General features: G+C 45.2%; 1 protein-coding gene across 4 annotated transcripts in view; it reads left to right on the forward strand.

Moving 5' to 3' along the window:
* The window catches only part of LOC117966087 (hexokinase-2), a 32,110-nt gene extending 21,925 nt beyond the window's left edge, over nt 1-10,185 (forward strand). For 2 of the 4 annotated variants that reach the window (XM_059008446.1, XM_059008447.1), the window contains exons 11-18: nt 223-371; nt 2,723-2,842; nt 3,625-3,720; nt 4,325-4,424; nt 5,372-5,555; nt 6,538-6,693; nt 7,035-7,268; nt 7,392-10,185. In XM_059008446.1, the coding sequence (XP_058864429.1) occupies nt 223-371; nt 2,723-2,842; nt 3,625-3,720; nt 4,325-4,424; nt 5,372-5,555; nt 6,538-6,693; nt 7,035-7,268; nt 7,392-7,536 (1,184 nt within the window). In that variant the 3' untranslated portion in view covers nt 7,537-10,185. Of the gene's footprint in view, nt 1-222; nt 372-2,282; nt 2,363-2,410; nt 2,515-2,722; nt 2,843-3,624; nt 3,721-4,324; nt 4,425-5,371; nt 5,556-6,537; nt 6,694-7,034; nt 7,269-7,391 lie in introns of those variants that run through there. The other 2 variants (XM_059008448.1, XM_059008449.1) reach the window with 2 other exon arrangements.
* The last annotated feature ends 4,365 nt before the right edge of the window (nt 10,186-14,550 follow it).

Raw genomic sequence — 14,550 nt, forward strand, 5'->3', positions numbered from 1 at the left:
GATATTTATATAGATGCAAAACGTCAGGGCCACGCACAGAGGCTCGGGTATTGATTGCATTTGATTTGATTAGATTGGTTTATTGATCTTAGTGTAGTTTTAAAACGGCCAGTCAAATGCAGGGGAACATTTCTTTACAGTCGTTTTTAAATATATATATATAAATAAATAACGTAGGGGAAAATCTAGTTCTTTAAAGTCATGTGTTTTTTCTTTTTCCAGAAAAGGGTGATTTCCTGGCGCTGGATCTGGGCGGGACGAATTTCCGCGTGCTGCTGGTGCGCGTGCGGAACGGGAAGAAGAGAACCGTGGAGATGCACAACAAGATTTACTCCATCCCACTGGAGGCCATGCAGGGGACTGGAGAGGAGGTGAGAGAGAGAGAGAGGGGGGAGAGGAGATGCACAACAAGATTTACTCCATCCCACTGGAGGCCATGCAGGGGACTGGAGAGGAGGTGAGAGAGAGGAGAGAGAGGAGAGAGAGGGGGGAGAGGAGATGCACAACAAGATTTACTCCATCCCACTGGAGGACATGCAGGGGACTGGAGAGGAGGTGAGAGAGAGAGGGGGAGAGAGAGGGGGGAGAGGAGATGCACAACAAGATTTACTCCATCCCACTGGAGGACATGCAGGGGACTGGAGAGGAGGTGAGAGAGAGGGAGGGAGAGAGAGGGGGGAGAGGAGATGCACAACAAGATTTACTCCATCCCACTGGAGGCCATGCAGGGGACTGGAGAGGAGGTGAGAGAGAGAGAGGAGAGAGAGGGGGGAGAGGAGATGCACAACAAGATTTACTCCATCCCACTGGAGGCCATGCAGGGGACTGGAGAGGAGGTGAGAGAGAGGAGAGAGAGGGGGGAGAGGAGATGCACAACAAGATTTACTCCATCCCACTGGAGGCCATGCAGGGGACTGGAGAGGAGGTGAGAGAGAGAGGGGAGAGAGAGGGGGGAGAGGAGATGCACAACAAGATTTACTCCATCCCACTGGAGGCCATGCAGGGGACTGGAGAGGAGGTGAGAGAGAGAGGGGAGAGAGAGGGGGGAGAGGAGATGCACAACAAGATTTACTCCATCCCACTGGAGGCCATGCAGGGGACTGGAGAGGAGGTGAGAGAGAGGGAGGGGAGAGAGGAGATGCACAACAAGATTTACTCCATCCCACTGGAGGCCATGCAGGGGACTGGAGAGGAGGTGAGAGAGAGGGGGGAGAGGAGATGCACAACAAGATTTACTCCATCCCACTGGAGGCCATGCAGGGGACTGGAGAGGAGGTGAGAGAGAGGGAGGGGAGAGAGGGGGAGAGGAGATGAACAACAAGATTTACTCCATCCCACTGGAGGCCATGCAGGGGACTGGAGAGGAGGTGAGAGAGAGGAGAGAGAGGAGAGAGAGGGGGGAGAGGAGATGCACAACAAGATTTACTCCATCCCACTGGAGGCCATGCAGGGGACTGGAGAGGAGGTGAGAGAGAGAGGGGGAGAGGAGATGCACAACAAGATTTACTCCATTGCACTGGAGGCCATGCAGGGGACTGGAGAGGAGGTGAGAGAGAGAGGGGGAGAGAGAGGGGGGAGAGGAGATGCACAACAACATCTACTCCATCCCACTGGAGGCCATGCAGGGGACTGGAGAGGAGGTGAGAGAGAGAGGGGGGAGAGGAGATGCACAACAAGATTTACTCCATCGCACTGGAGGCCATGCAGGGGACTGGAGAGGAGGTGAGAGAGAGAGAGGGGAGAGAGAGGGGGGAGAGGAGATGCACAACAAGATTTACTCCATCGCACTGGAGGCCATGCAGGGGACTGGAGAGGAGGTGAGAGAGAGAGGGGGAGAGGAGATGCACAAGATTTACTCCATCCCACTGGAGGCCATGCAGGGGACTGGAGAGGAGGTGAGAGAGAGAGAGGGGAGAGAGAGGGGGGAGAGGAGATGCACAACAAGATTTACTCCATCCCACTGGAGGCCATGCAGGGGACTGGAGAGGAGGTGAGAGAGAGAGAGGGGAGAGAGAAGGGGGAGAGGAGATGCACAACAAAATCTAATCCATCCCACTGGAGGACATGCAGGGGACTGGAGAGGAGGTGAGAGGGAGAGGGGGAGAGAGAGAGAGAGGGGGAGAGGAGATGCACAACAAGATTTACTCCATCCCACTGGAGGCCATGCAGGGGACTGGAGAGGAGGTGAGAGGGAGAGGGGGAGAGGAGATGCACAACAAGATTTACTCCATCCCACTGGAGGCCATGCAGGGGACTGGAGAGGAGGTGAGAGAGAGAGAGGGGAGAGAGAGAGGGGGGAGAGGAGATGCACAACAAGATTTACTCCATCCCACTGGAGGCCATGCAGGGGACTGGAGAGGAGGTGAGAGAGAGGGGGGAGAGGAGATGCACAACAAGATCTAATGCATCCCACTGGAGAGAGAGGGAGAGACTGGAGAGAGAGGGAGACACAGGACAGAAAGATGTCTACAAAGGGCAGCAGAACGTCCAAGTTTATTATTGTAGTTTATTAAGGTACGCTTGCCTGTTGCTTTTCTCTGCTGTTCATTTCATATGCTGACGCACGTGCGTCATGACACAAGTAACAAACACATTTGTATTTATTGGTTCATATTGTGATTGACTTACTGTGTCTGGTGGTCAGCTCTGTCCTTTAGAGAACACTTTGGCTAAGAGAAAACTTGGAGACTACGGTATTGAAACTCTGTCTCCTCTCCTGCAGCTGTTTGACCACATTGTCCACTGCATCGCTGACTTCCTGGAGTACATGGGGATGAAGGGCGTGGCTCTGCCCATGGGATTCACCTTCTCCTTCCCCTGTCAGCAGAACAGCCTGGACGAGGTAACGGGCTGGGACTGGGTCTCGCGATCGCAGTGTGAAGACCGGACACAGCTAGAGCAGGAGCGTGTGTAATTTAGGCTTGGTGGTTAAAGAAAAGGGCTGGATACCAGGAGGTTCAAATCCCGGCAGTAGCCAATGAAATCATAGGATATGCAAACTTAGAAATGCTGTCTGATGGTTGACAGAGAATTTAATTGACAGAGGTTTTCCATGACTTGAAATTCAAGTGACGGAGGACACAAAATACAAATGATACCTGATAGAAATAATGGCTGACATAAACACATGAGGGATGACAGAAAAAATGATTGAGAAATGACGACTGATCGCAAACTAATTGATCCATGACAAAGAAATTCCTGATAACTGACGCTGAGACATGAGAAATGACGCTGTCCTAATATGGACACCGTATCCTTGTGCTCCGTCCTTCGGATGAGACGTGAAACAAACGAGATCCTATTGGAAGTGACTCTGCAGCAGCAGTTGTGATGCAGAGTTCACCCACCTAGTCTCTGTAAGTCGCTTTGGATAAAAGCTGCTAAATGACAAATTAATAATAATGATAGTAGTTGTATTACAGCTATAGCCAAAAGTTTTGCATCACCTAGAATTTTAGGATTGAGACATAATTCAAAAGAAAAAAGTCCACCGGAAGCCGTAATAGTGGTACAGTATTTAAGATTTCTCTCTCTCTCTCTCTCTCTCTCCACCCCCCACTGCGCTCTCTCTCTCTCTCTCTCTCTCTCCCTCCCCCCCCCCCCCCTCTCTCCCTGGTTCAGGGTATCTTGTTGAAGTGGACGAAGGGTTTCAAAGCGACGGGCTGTGAGGGTGAAGACGTGGTCCGTCTGCTCAAAGACGCCATTCATCGGAGAGAGGTCAGCGTTGAACGCTTAAACCAGCAAATAAACACAATCAAATCCAACCCTTTCATTCTCAAAACCATCGCGTCGCTTTGCATGAAGATCGGGTCTAGATTTAAATGTGTTTATTTTGTATTATCTTGCTATTTCGGTATCGCCATGGTTGTCACGGGTGAGGAGATTTTTTTGGGGGAATAAAAAAGGTTTTACAGGAGTTTGTAGTTATAAATATCGTGTAAAGATCCATCACACTTTACCACCCAGTTAGATAGGAGTTTGAACCAAAACTCATTTCAATATTGAAGACCTTCAGAAAGACATCTAGTCAAAACGTCATTCAATTTACTAAGCTTCTTTTAGTGTTTCTCTATTCGCACTAAGGATGGAAATAAGACTCCTATTGCACAGCAGTTTCACCCATTCCAGGTTTTACTAGCAGCTTGATTAGCCACAGTGTGTATAGGTAACGAGAGCTCAGGTGTGTCTTATTAAACTCACAGTGAAACCAGGAATGGATCAAAATGCTATGCAACAGGAGTCTTATTGCCATCCCTTGAGTGTTTGTTAGTTAAGATCAGTTTTGAAGATGCCTGACTCCTCCCTGGCGTGTGTGTTGCAGGAGTTTGACCTGGACGTGGTCGCTGTGGTGAACGACACAGTTGGGACCATGATGACCTGCGGCTATGAGGATCCGTGCTGTGAAGTGGGGCTCATCGTAGGTGAGGGACCCCTTTAATCCCCCCGCAGGCTCGCACTTCTCTCAATTGGTCGTGTGGAGAGGGAGGTTTTAATCTCTGAGGATAGCGGTCTGTGTGTGTGCTGCTGTGCATGGAGCAGCTGGTGGAGGAGGGGGAGAGGGGGGAGGGGTTAGCAGGGAGAGGGTGTGATTGGGTGGCTGGGTGGTGACATCAAGGCAGAAGCAGGAAGGGAAACAAACTGACACCAGCAGTACTGCAGTTTCAGAATAACAAAGGCACGACGGCGCCGTTTTTATTTAAATAATTCAAAAATAAAATCTCGAACACAAAATATTAAACAGTACAGGTCAGGCTGGGCTGTAGCCTTCACTGATCCTGTATTTAATTTTTAGTTTCGCTCGCTCGCTCTCTCCGCTCTTAACACCCACCCCGAGGGTAGAGAGCTGCAGGCTTTTATGCAGGTGACCATCTCCCGATTTAGCAACAAATTAATCGCTTAATTCGGGAGATGGCCACCTTCTGCACGAGGTTTTTAAATTACTGTGGATGGGACTACCCATCCACGCTACTAAACAAAAACATGGAGGCTGTGTGGTCCAGTGGTTAAAGAAAAGGGCTTGTAACCAGGAGGTCCCCGGTTCAAATCCCACCTTAGCCACTGACTCGTTGTGTGACCCTGAGCAAGTCACTTCACCTCCTTGTGCTCCGTCTTTCAGGTGAGACGTTGTTGTAAGTGACTCTGCAGCTGATGCATAGATCACAAACCCTAGTCTCTGTAAGTCGCCTTGGATAAAGGCATCTGCTAAATAAACTAATAATAATAATAATAATAATAATAATAATAATAATAAAAACACAGCTACGCTGTCATATTTACAACATCTAATACATTTAAACAGCAGGGCTTCCTACCGCCCTGCTACAGAGGGGTGCGAGGTCTCAGTGCTGTGCTCCTGTGTCTCTCTCAGGCACCGGCAGTAACACCTGCTACATGGAGGAGATGTGCAACGTGGAGCTGGTGGACGGGGACGAGGGACGCATGTGTGTCAACATGGAGTGGGGCGCCTTCGGGGACAGCGGCTGCCTGGACGACGTGAGGACTCCCTTCGACTGCGCCGTGGACGAGCTGTCACTCAACCCGGGCAAGCAGAGGTACGCAGAGACCTCCATAGCGCTACAGTCAGCTACTGTGCTGCTGGAGGTGTCTTTGACCTCGTAATGATGCTGGTCCTGCTGCATAAATGATACAGGGAACACAATGTTTTTTCTTTGTAAAAAATAATATATATAATTTGCATAGGGAAAAGGTGGCACATCCCCAGTGCTTTTTCATAGGGCAGCAGTGTGGAGTAGTGGTTAGGTCTCTGGACTCTTGACCGGAGGGTCGTGGGTTCAATCCCAGGTGGGGGACACTGCTGCTGTACCCTTGAGCAAGGTACTTCACCTAGATTGCTCCAGTAAAAACCCAGCTGTATAAATGGGTAATTGTATGTAAAAATAATGTGTAAAAAATAATGCAATTGTATGTAAAAATTATGTGTGATATCTTGCAACAATTGTAAGTCGCGCTGGATAAGGGCGTCTGCTAAGAGATAAAGAATAATTACCTGGGGAGTGTTCTACACCAGGCGTCTCCAGCCCTGGTCCTGCACAGCTACAGGGTCATCTAGTTTTCCTTTCAACTGAGCTCTGTTACTTACTTGAACCAATTATTGTCTTAGTCAAGATGAACAGGTGTTCCAGGTCTTTAGCCAATGGTGAGGTAAAGACACCTGGAAAACCTGCAGGACTGGGGCTCTCTGGGATCAGGGCTGGAGACCCCTGTTATGCACCAACCCTCTTGCCCCTGATAAATAAACATTCCCGTCCTCTACACTTTTGAAGCAATACAAGAACTGATGATCACACGCTCGAGAACTAGATTCATAGCTTCTTTAGCTTAAACTTACAAACCAGCTACTTTTCGGAAGACGTGTGTTCACACGATCTCTGTGTCTCTCCCCCCCTCTCTCCCTCTCCCACCTCCTCCTCTGTCCCTCCTCTCTTTCCTCTCTCCCTCTCCTCTTCCTCCTCTCTCCCCTCTCCTCTCTCTCCTCCCTCTCTCTCTCTCTCACCACCTCCTCTCTCTGTGCAGGTTTGAGAAGATGATCAGTGGGATGTATCTGGGAGAGATTGTGCGGAACATCCTGATTGACTTCACGAAGAGAGGGCTGCTCTTCAGGGGAAGGATCTCAGAGAGGCTGAAGACTCGAGGAATCTTCCAGACCAAGTTCCTGTCCCAGATAGAGAGGTAACAGAGTGTGTGTGTGTGCGGGTCAGTGCCTGCGTCTGCGTGTGTGTGTGTGTGTGTGTGTGTGTGTGTCTCTCTTCCCTTGCTGTATGGCTGTGTGTCTCTCCTCTCTTCCCCCTTTCTCTTTTGCGCTTTCTCTCTCTCTCTTCCCTTGCTGTATGGTTCTGTGTGTCTGCCTCTCTCTCTCTCTCCCTCTCCCCCCCTCTCTCTCTCCCCCCCCTCTCTCTCCCCCTCTCCCTCTATCTATCTATCGATCTATCTATCCCTCCCCTCTTCTCCCTCCCCCTTCCCCCCTTCCCTTGCTGTATGCTTATGGACTCTCTCTGCTCTCTCCCTGTCAGTGACCGCCTGGCCCTGAGGCAGGTGCGCTCCATCCTGCAGCACCTGGGCCTGGAGAGCACGTGTGACGACAGCATCATCGTGAAGGAGGTGTGCACGGCCGTGGCGCGCCGTGGCGCGCAGCTCTGCGGGGCCGGGCTGGCCGCCGTGGTGGATAAGATCCGGGAGAACCGTGGCCTGGACTCGCTGCGCGTCACCGTGGGCGTGGACGGCACGCTGTACAAGCTACACCCACAGTACGTGAGAATGGAATCATGCGATATCTAAAAATCATGCAAATTAAGAAATCAAATACATAATGCTAAACACGTTTCATTTAAGCGTAATTTAATTAAAAAATTTTTTTTTTTTTTTGCCAGTTTCTCTAACGTACTCCACGAGACCGTGAGGGACCTGGCCCCAAAGTGCACAGTCTCATTCCTCCAATCGGAAGACGGGAGCGGAAAAGGGGCAGCGCTTATCACGGCAGTGGCCTGTAGGATCCGGGAGGCGGGGCAGCACTGAACCTCTGCACCAATCGGAGAGCAGGAAGACGGGAGAGAGACTGGAAGAGCGATGCACCCACAGAGAGCACAATTGTAAATATAGCAATAACAGTTTTCATGCAACCAAACCTGGACTACCAAGTTTCCGTTTAAAAAAAAAAAAAAAAAAAAAAAAAGATTGACATGTTTATGCACTGAAGGGTTCTGGGAAGGCGCCGTAGAGGAAATGTTAAGACAGCCCCCTCTGCTGGAACCTCCAGGAATTACACCTTGATCATCCTGCCAGCGATGAGAGAAAGGAGGCTGAATTCTAGAAGGGTTGTGTGGAGGGATTTCTAAAAATTGACACTAACCCATGCTAATGCGTGCAAGGCAGGCTAGAGTGACAAGTTTTGCTGTCGAACCAGACTATTTTCTCGTGAGTGTTGAGTCACAGGACTGGATTTGAAGGTGTAGCGAAAACCTGAGAGGTCTCGAACAATCTGCTCCTTGTCTTCTTATTTATTTATTTATTTCATTATTTAAGTATTTTCTTATATAAGCGAGACTCACCAACCTCTGAAACCACACCCCCACCGCGCGCGCAGTGAAACCGGCCCCTTCCTGGAGCCGTTAACTCCGCGTGTCACGTGGCCCTGTAAAACAAATCGCGCTCTCATATCGCTCTCTCATTCCTTCATCCATTCAGCACCGCGCCCGTTTTCACTCGTATGATTTCCTGAGAGCTGACGATCATTAATCATTAATCCAGAGGTAGTTGAAATACTAATTAGCAGATAATTGGACCATCGCTGGAGTCAATTCTGATTTGCAATTACAATGACAGCAGAATTGTTTGCAGTAATTTCAATTTCAATTACAGTGTTATTTTGGATAAAGGCGTCTGCTAAATTACTGTTATTAATTAAATTATTATTAGCAGTATTGAAAAGTGGTTGAAAATACAATAACGATAGAATGACAAATGATATGCGATCAGTCGGTTATATGGATTACAATTACACAAGGTTCAGGTACGTAATATGATGCAGACACAATTCAGCAGGGTTTTGGCAGGAGGGGGACAAACTGGGGAAGCATAATATTGGCGGACCAACATGTTGCTTAACAAGACAACTTTATTATTATTATTATTATTTATTTTTTATGCACGTTGAATGAAGCGATAATCTAGGGGCCAGTAAAAGGGTAACGATAGCTCCTTTTAAAGGCAGGAAAATGTATTTTGACTACGCCTTTGAAATGTGGTGACTTATGGTCTCTGTAGAGACTTGTGTAGATGAACCTCTCCACTGTATTTATTCACCTGCAGAGTCTAGTCCTAGATGTGCTTAAGACTTGCTACTATGTGAAACTACTGTAAAACTCTTTATTGCAAATTAGATAGCGTGTTAAATATAGTGGTCTATATTGAAGCAAATATATATTATGCCAAAATAACCTCACCTTTTAAATAAGTTGTGCACCTTTTAAATCTAACTGTACATAGTGCTGCCAGCTGGCTGTATTATATAACTTATTAATTTAGGGGATGTAGTTTTATAGATTGGAAATACCCCTATCTCTGTGTTGGACTGCGCCACCTCCCAGTGCAGGTGTTAGCAAGGAAGCTACCATCGTGCCAAATGGGGGTACAATCTTAGTTTTAAAAGGCTTGGGCTAATTAGAATGTGGATTACTTTTCTGGATGTTTTAAAAAAAATTATAATTTGTCCCTGCGTAAAGCAAGGTAGCTTTTGAATAACCCTGGTCCTTGCTAATGTTTGACAGGGTGTCCCAGAAAGACTTTGAATGTAGTTCGCTCACAAACACTCTGCTGTGCTGTGCTGTATGGGCAAAGAGACGCAGAGATGACCGACCAGCATCAGCTACACCAGGACACGGATTCATTAGTTTCCTCCTTGTTTTAATATGTTGCAGGATGTGTAAAACACAGCATCACTGTGCTGCATTTTGACTGCAGAGTCTACAAGATTTTTAATTCCAGCGGTTTGATGTTATACACACAGCAATTCAAAAGCAATGGGGTGTTTTAATAAATGTACACACCCACTGTTACAATATAGAAAACTGGATGTTGAAAGTGAAAGTACATTTTATTTTTTTATTCATGTCAAATAAAAACTCCTCGAACAAGCGGTTTTGCAAATTCTGCAATTGGTTTAAACTTGAAAGTGTTCAAGACCGTTGCCTGAAAGTCTTTTATTGAAAAAGGTTCAAATGTAATCTTCCATACCAGTTTATAGGTAGACAGTTCACGGAGTTTGAAATGAATCGCTCTGGTTAGAAAGAAAAATCTTCCGTTTTAGTCGATTTAAAACTGGAGTTCTAATGTTGTTCATAAAACTTAACAAATGCTGTTAAATATGCAGACTATTTTTTTTACCTATAGCAATAAACATAATATTAATACTAATAATAATAATAGTAATAAATAATAATAATAGTAATAATAATAATAATAATATGACTGAGCCAAACGAGATTTTTAGTTCTTTTTTTTCTTGAGAAAGATTTAATATTTTCTATATAAATGTTGGTGGATCTTTTTTAAAAGAAAAAGAAATGGAAAAAAGTGAATATTCAGAATGACTGTATAATAATAGTTTAAAGTTGTAAATGTTATAATGTGGCGCCCTCTTGTGGAATAAAAAACGATTGCCATCTATATACGTTGTTTTGTTTGTTTGAGGTGCGGTGACTACAGAAGTGGCTTTCCCTTTAAGAGACACATTGCATATTCTCTCTCTCTCTCTCTCTCTCTCTCTCTCTCTCTCTCTCTCTCTCTCTCGCTCTCTCGCTCTCTCGCTCTCTCTGTGTGAGCCCATGAGGGCCCGCCTCTCTCAATTCAATTCAATTCAATTCAAATTGGCTTTATTGGCATGACAATAAAAATAATTGTGTTGCCAAAGCACATACATGGCATAACCAACTCAAATATACAGACAAAGAATTTTTCTTAATACTAACAGTATCCCTCCTCCCTCTATATTAATACAGTAAACAGAATCCCTCCCTTCCCCTCTATATCAAACAGTACCCCCTTCCCCCCTCTATATTAAACAGAATCCCCCTCCCTCCCTCTATTAAACAGAATCCCCCCTCCCTCAATTAAACAATACCCCCTCCCTCCCTCCCTCCCTCTCTCTATATTAAACAGAATCCCTCCCTCCCTCCCTCTCTCTTTTCCCTCTCTAGTGTGACGTGTTCACGGTCTGTCCCTCAGGCTATGACAGGTCTCCACGTATTGACCAGCCAGTCTGGCTGTGTGTTTGTCTTCCCCCAGCAGGATTGACAGCTTCTGGGTATCACACATTTTTGGGAATTCTGGGACTAAATCACAGAATTTGGGGAAGAAAATGTCCCTTATGTTTTTATATTTTTCACAGTGTGTCAGGAAGTGAATCTCTGTCTCGACCTCTCCTGTCTCACAGTGACCACAGTGCCTGTTCTCCCTGGCCAGCCAGGTTTGCCTCTGTCGGCCTTTTTCAATGGCCAGGTTGTGGTCACTGAGCCGGTATTTGGTCAGGATCTGCCTCTGCTTTGTGTTTCTGACAGTTACCAGGTATTCTGCCAGGGTGTAATTTCTATTTAAGGTCCGATAGCACTCTATAGTTTGTTTTGTGTTTTAGTATTTGTATCCCAATGGTCCAGATAGGAGTGTTTCAGGTGTTTTATAATTTGGTTTACACTAATTGGAATTGTTTTTGCAGTGCTGTCCTGAAGCTGACTGATGTCAGTGTTGCTCAGCTCAGTGAGCTTCAGGACCAGCTGGCTGAGGGGACTCTTTTCTGGGCTGAGCTCTTGGTATTGCAGGGCTTTATGATGGAGTGAGTTTGGGTCACTAGTTTTTAGATGAATCCAGTATTTTAATGCTCTTTTTTGGATGTTAATAATCAATGGATAAAGGCCTAATTCAGCCCTGCATGCATTGTTTGGTGTTTTTCTTTGTAATCTCATGATGTTTTTACAGAACTCTGCATGCAGGGTTTCTGTGGGGTGTTTGTCCCATTTTGTGTAGTCCTGGTTGGTGATTGGACCCCACACTTCACTGCCATAGAGAGCAATTGGCTGAATTACACTTTGAAAAATTTTGAGCCAAATTTTGACGGGGGGATTTATATTGTAGAGCCTCCTCTTTATGGCATAAAAAGCCCTGCGTGCTTTCTCCTTTAGTGCATTCACTGCCAGGTTAAAGCTCCCTGATGCACTGATGGTCAGACCCAGGTATGTGTAGCTGCTGGTGTGCTCTAGGGTGGTGTTACCTAGAGTGAAGTGGTACTTATTTCCCTGAGATCTGGCTTTCTTCTGGAATATCATGACTCTGGTCTTGTTCATGTTTACTGTCAGGGCCCAGGTCTGACAGTACTGCTCTCTCTCTCTTTAATAAAACCCGAGATTGTGAGCGATGAAACAACCTATTCAAACGATAGGCAGAATACAGCACACTATATAAACTTTCTCTAGAACTGCTTTTCAAATCGGTTCCCGCTCCGCAAGAATAAATGCCAGGTGACGTTCTCAGAAACTCAAATCCACATGAATGGGGAATATCTCCATTTGAGATTTAAAATTAAACCAGGGCTGTGAAACTCTGTTCCTGGAGGGCCGCAGAGTCTCCTGGCTTTCGTTCAGCCCCGAGCTCTCAATTACTTAATTGCTCTAATTATTTGATTTATTGGGACACATTTTAACACTTCTCTCCAGGGCTCAAAATGTTTTATAAGTAGGGTACCTTGAATCGAGGACTGGAGTTTGACAACACTGGATAAAACGAGAGTTCAGTGGAGCCTTTGTGTTGTCATTGAAGAGCATGACCACTGGGGGTCACTGTTGTTCTATGTTAAATCCTCTTCAATCCCCATACACTCTGAACAGAAGCACTGTGGACACATTTGATTCGTCGGTGTGAAGCTTTTTTTTCATATATCCTTATGAAAGTCTACCACAGTAAATTTGCAGTTTGTCCCCCATGCTTTTGCCATGGTTATCCTATGCTTTTGCCATGTTCGTTAATATGCTTTCAAACCACGTTCAACTGGATCCCAGACAGGAGCAGCCGCAAAAACACGGTATTTCCATCCACATTCGAACCCTAACCTGAACCCATGAGATAGCCCCTCGCTCAGCCACTGACTCCCTGTGTGTGCCCCTGAGCAAGTCACTTCAGCTCCTTGTGCTCCCTCCTTCGGATGAGACGTACAACAAACAAGGTCCTATTGGAAGTGACTCTGCAGCAGCAGTAGTTGTTGATGATGCATAGTTCACCCCCCTAATCTGAGTCGCTTTGGATAAAAGCGTCTGCTAAATGAATAATTAATTAATAAATATCATAATAAATAGAACGACAGCCTTTTTGCCTCAGTCCAAACCTGTTAAATTGAAGCCATTATGTTGCTGACAGCACGCTGCCGCCTGCTCAGTGCATGACAGAATGATTGATCGTCAAGACAGACTGGAGGAGATGGAGAATGGAAGCCACCTGTGTGAGTCCATTCAAAGTGCCATGGATAGAAATGACAAGCCTTGAGGTTATATATATATAGTGCCTTGCAAAAGTATTCAGACCCCTGACCAATTCTCTCATATTACTGAATTACAAATGGTACATCGAAATTTCGTTCTGTTTGATATTTTAATTTAAAGCACTGAAACTCAAAATCAATTATTGTAAGGTGACATTGGTTTTATGTTGGGAAATATTTAAGAAAATTAAAAAACTGAAATATCTTGCTTGCATAAGTATTCAACCCCCACACATTAATATTTGGTAGAGCCACCTTCCGCTGCAATAACAGCTTTAAGTCTTTTGGGTAAGTATGTACCAGCTTTGCACACAGTGTCGGAGTGATTTTGGCCCATTCTTCTTGGCAGATTTGCTCCAGGTTGTTCAGGTTGGTTTCAATGTACCATTTGTAACTCAGTAATATGAGAGAATTGGTCAGGGGTCTGAATACTATTATAATATTATTCACATAACTGATAAAACAAAATCAATGATATCAGTTTGACGTTTGGGACTCCAAGTCCTTCTGCAGCGGGATGGGAAAAGCAGCGCTGCAAACAAGCTGCTGCTATAAACGAGCTGTCCTTCAAGAGGAACGTCCAGCAGGATGATGACGTGAGATGGCATATATTTCAAATTCAAATTCCAAATTAGCTTTATTGGCATGACAATAAAAAGAATTGTGTTGCCAAAGCACATACATGACATAACCGACTCAAATATATAAACACAGAGAAAACATATTTATATTATTATTATTATTATTATTATTATTATTATTATTATTATTTATATCTTAGCAGATGCCCTTATCCAGGGCGACTTACAGTTGTTACAGAATATCACATTACAGATAAGAGCTGTTATAAAGTTCAATAAAATCAGTAGCAGATAAATCAAATAAGAGTAAAATAAAGAACACATTAAATAATTACATTTAAGAGTGAGTTCGACTGAAAGCAGCTAACTTGCTGTATAATAAATACAGACGTGCTCAAATTTGTTGGTACCCCTCCACAAAAAACGAAGAATGCACAATTTTCTCTGAAATAACTTGAAACTAACAAAAATAATTGGCATCCACCATTGTTTATTCCATATTTAATAGAAATCAGACTTTGCTTTTGATTTTTTAATCAACATAATATTGTAAATAATAAAACAAATGAAAATGGCATGGACAAAAATGATGGGACCGCTAACCTAATATTTTGTTGCACAACCTTTAGAGGCAATCACTGCAATCAAACGTTTTCTGTAGCTCTCAATGAGACTTCTGCACCTGTTAACAGGTAGTTTGGCCCACTCTTCCTGAGCAAACTGCACCAGCTGTCTCAGGTTTGATGGGTGCCTTCTCCAGACTGCAAGTTTCAGCTCTTTCCATAGATGTTCGATAGGATTCAGATCAGGACTCATAGAAGGCCACTTCAGAATAGTCCAATGTTTTGTTCTTATCCATTCTTGGGTGCTTTTAGCTGTGTGTTTTGGGTCATTATCCTGTTGGAGGACCCATGAACTGCGACTGAG

This window comes from Acipenser ruthenus, chromosome 37 (genome assembly GCF_902713425.1).
Source record: "Acipenser ruthenus chromosome 37, fAciRut3.2 maternal haplotype, whole genome shotgun sequence".
Classification (NCBI taxonomy): Eukaryota; Metazoa; Chordata; class Actinopteri; order Acipenseriformes; family Acipenseridae; genus Acipenser; species Acipenser ruthenus.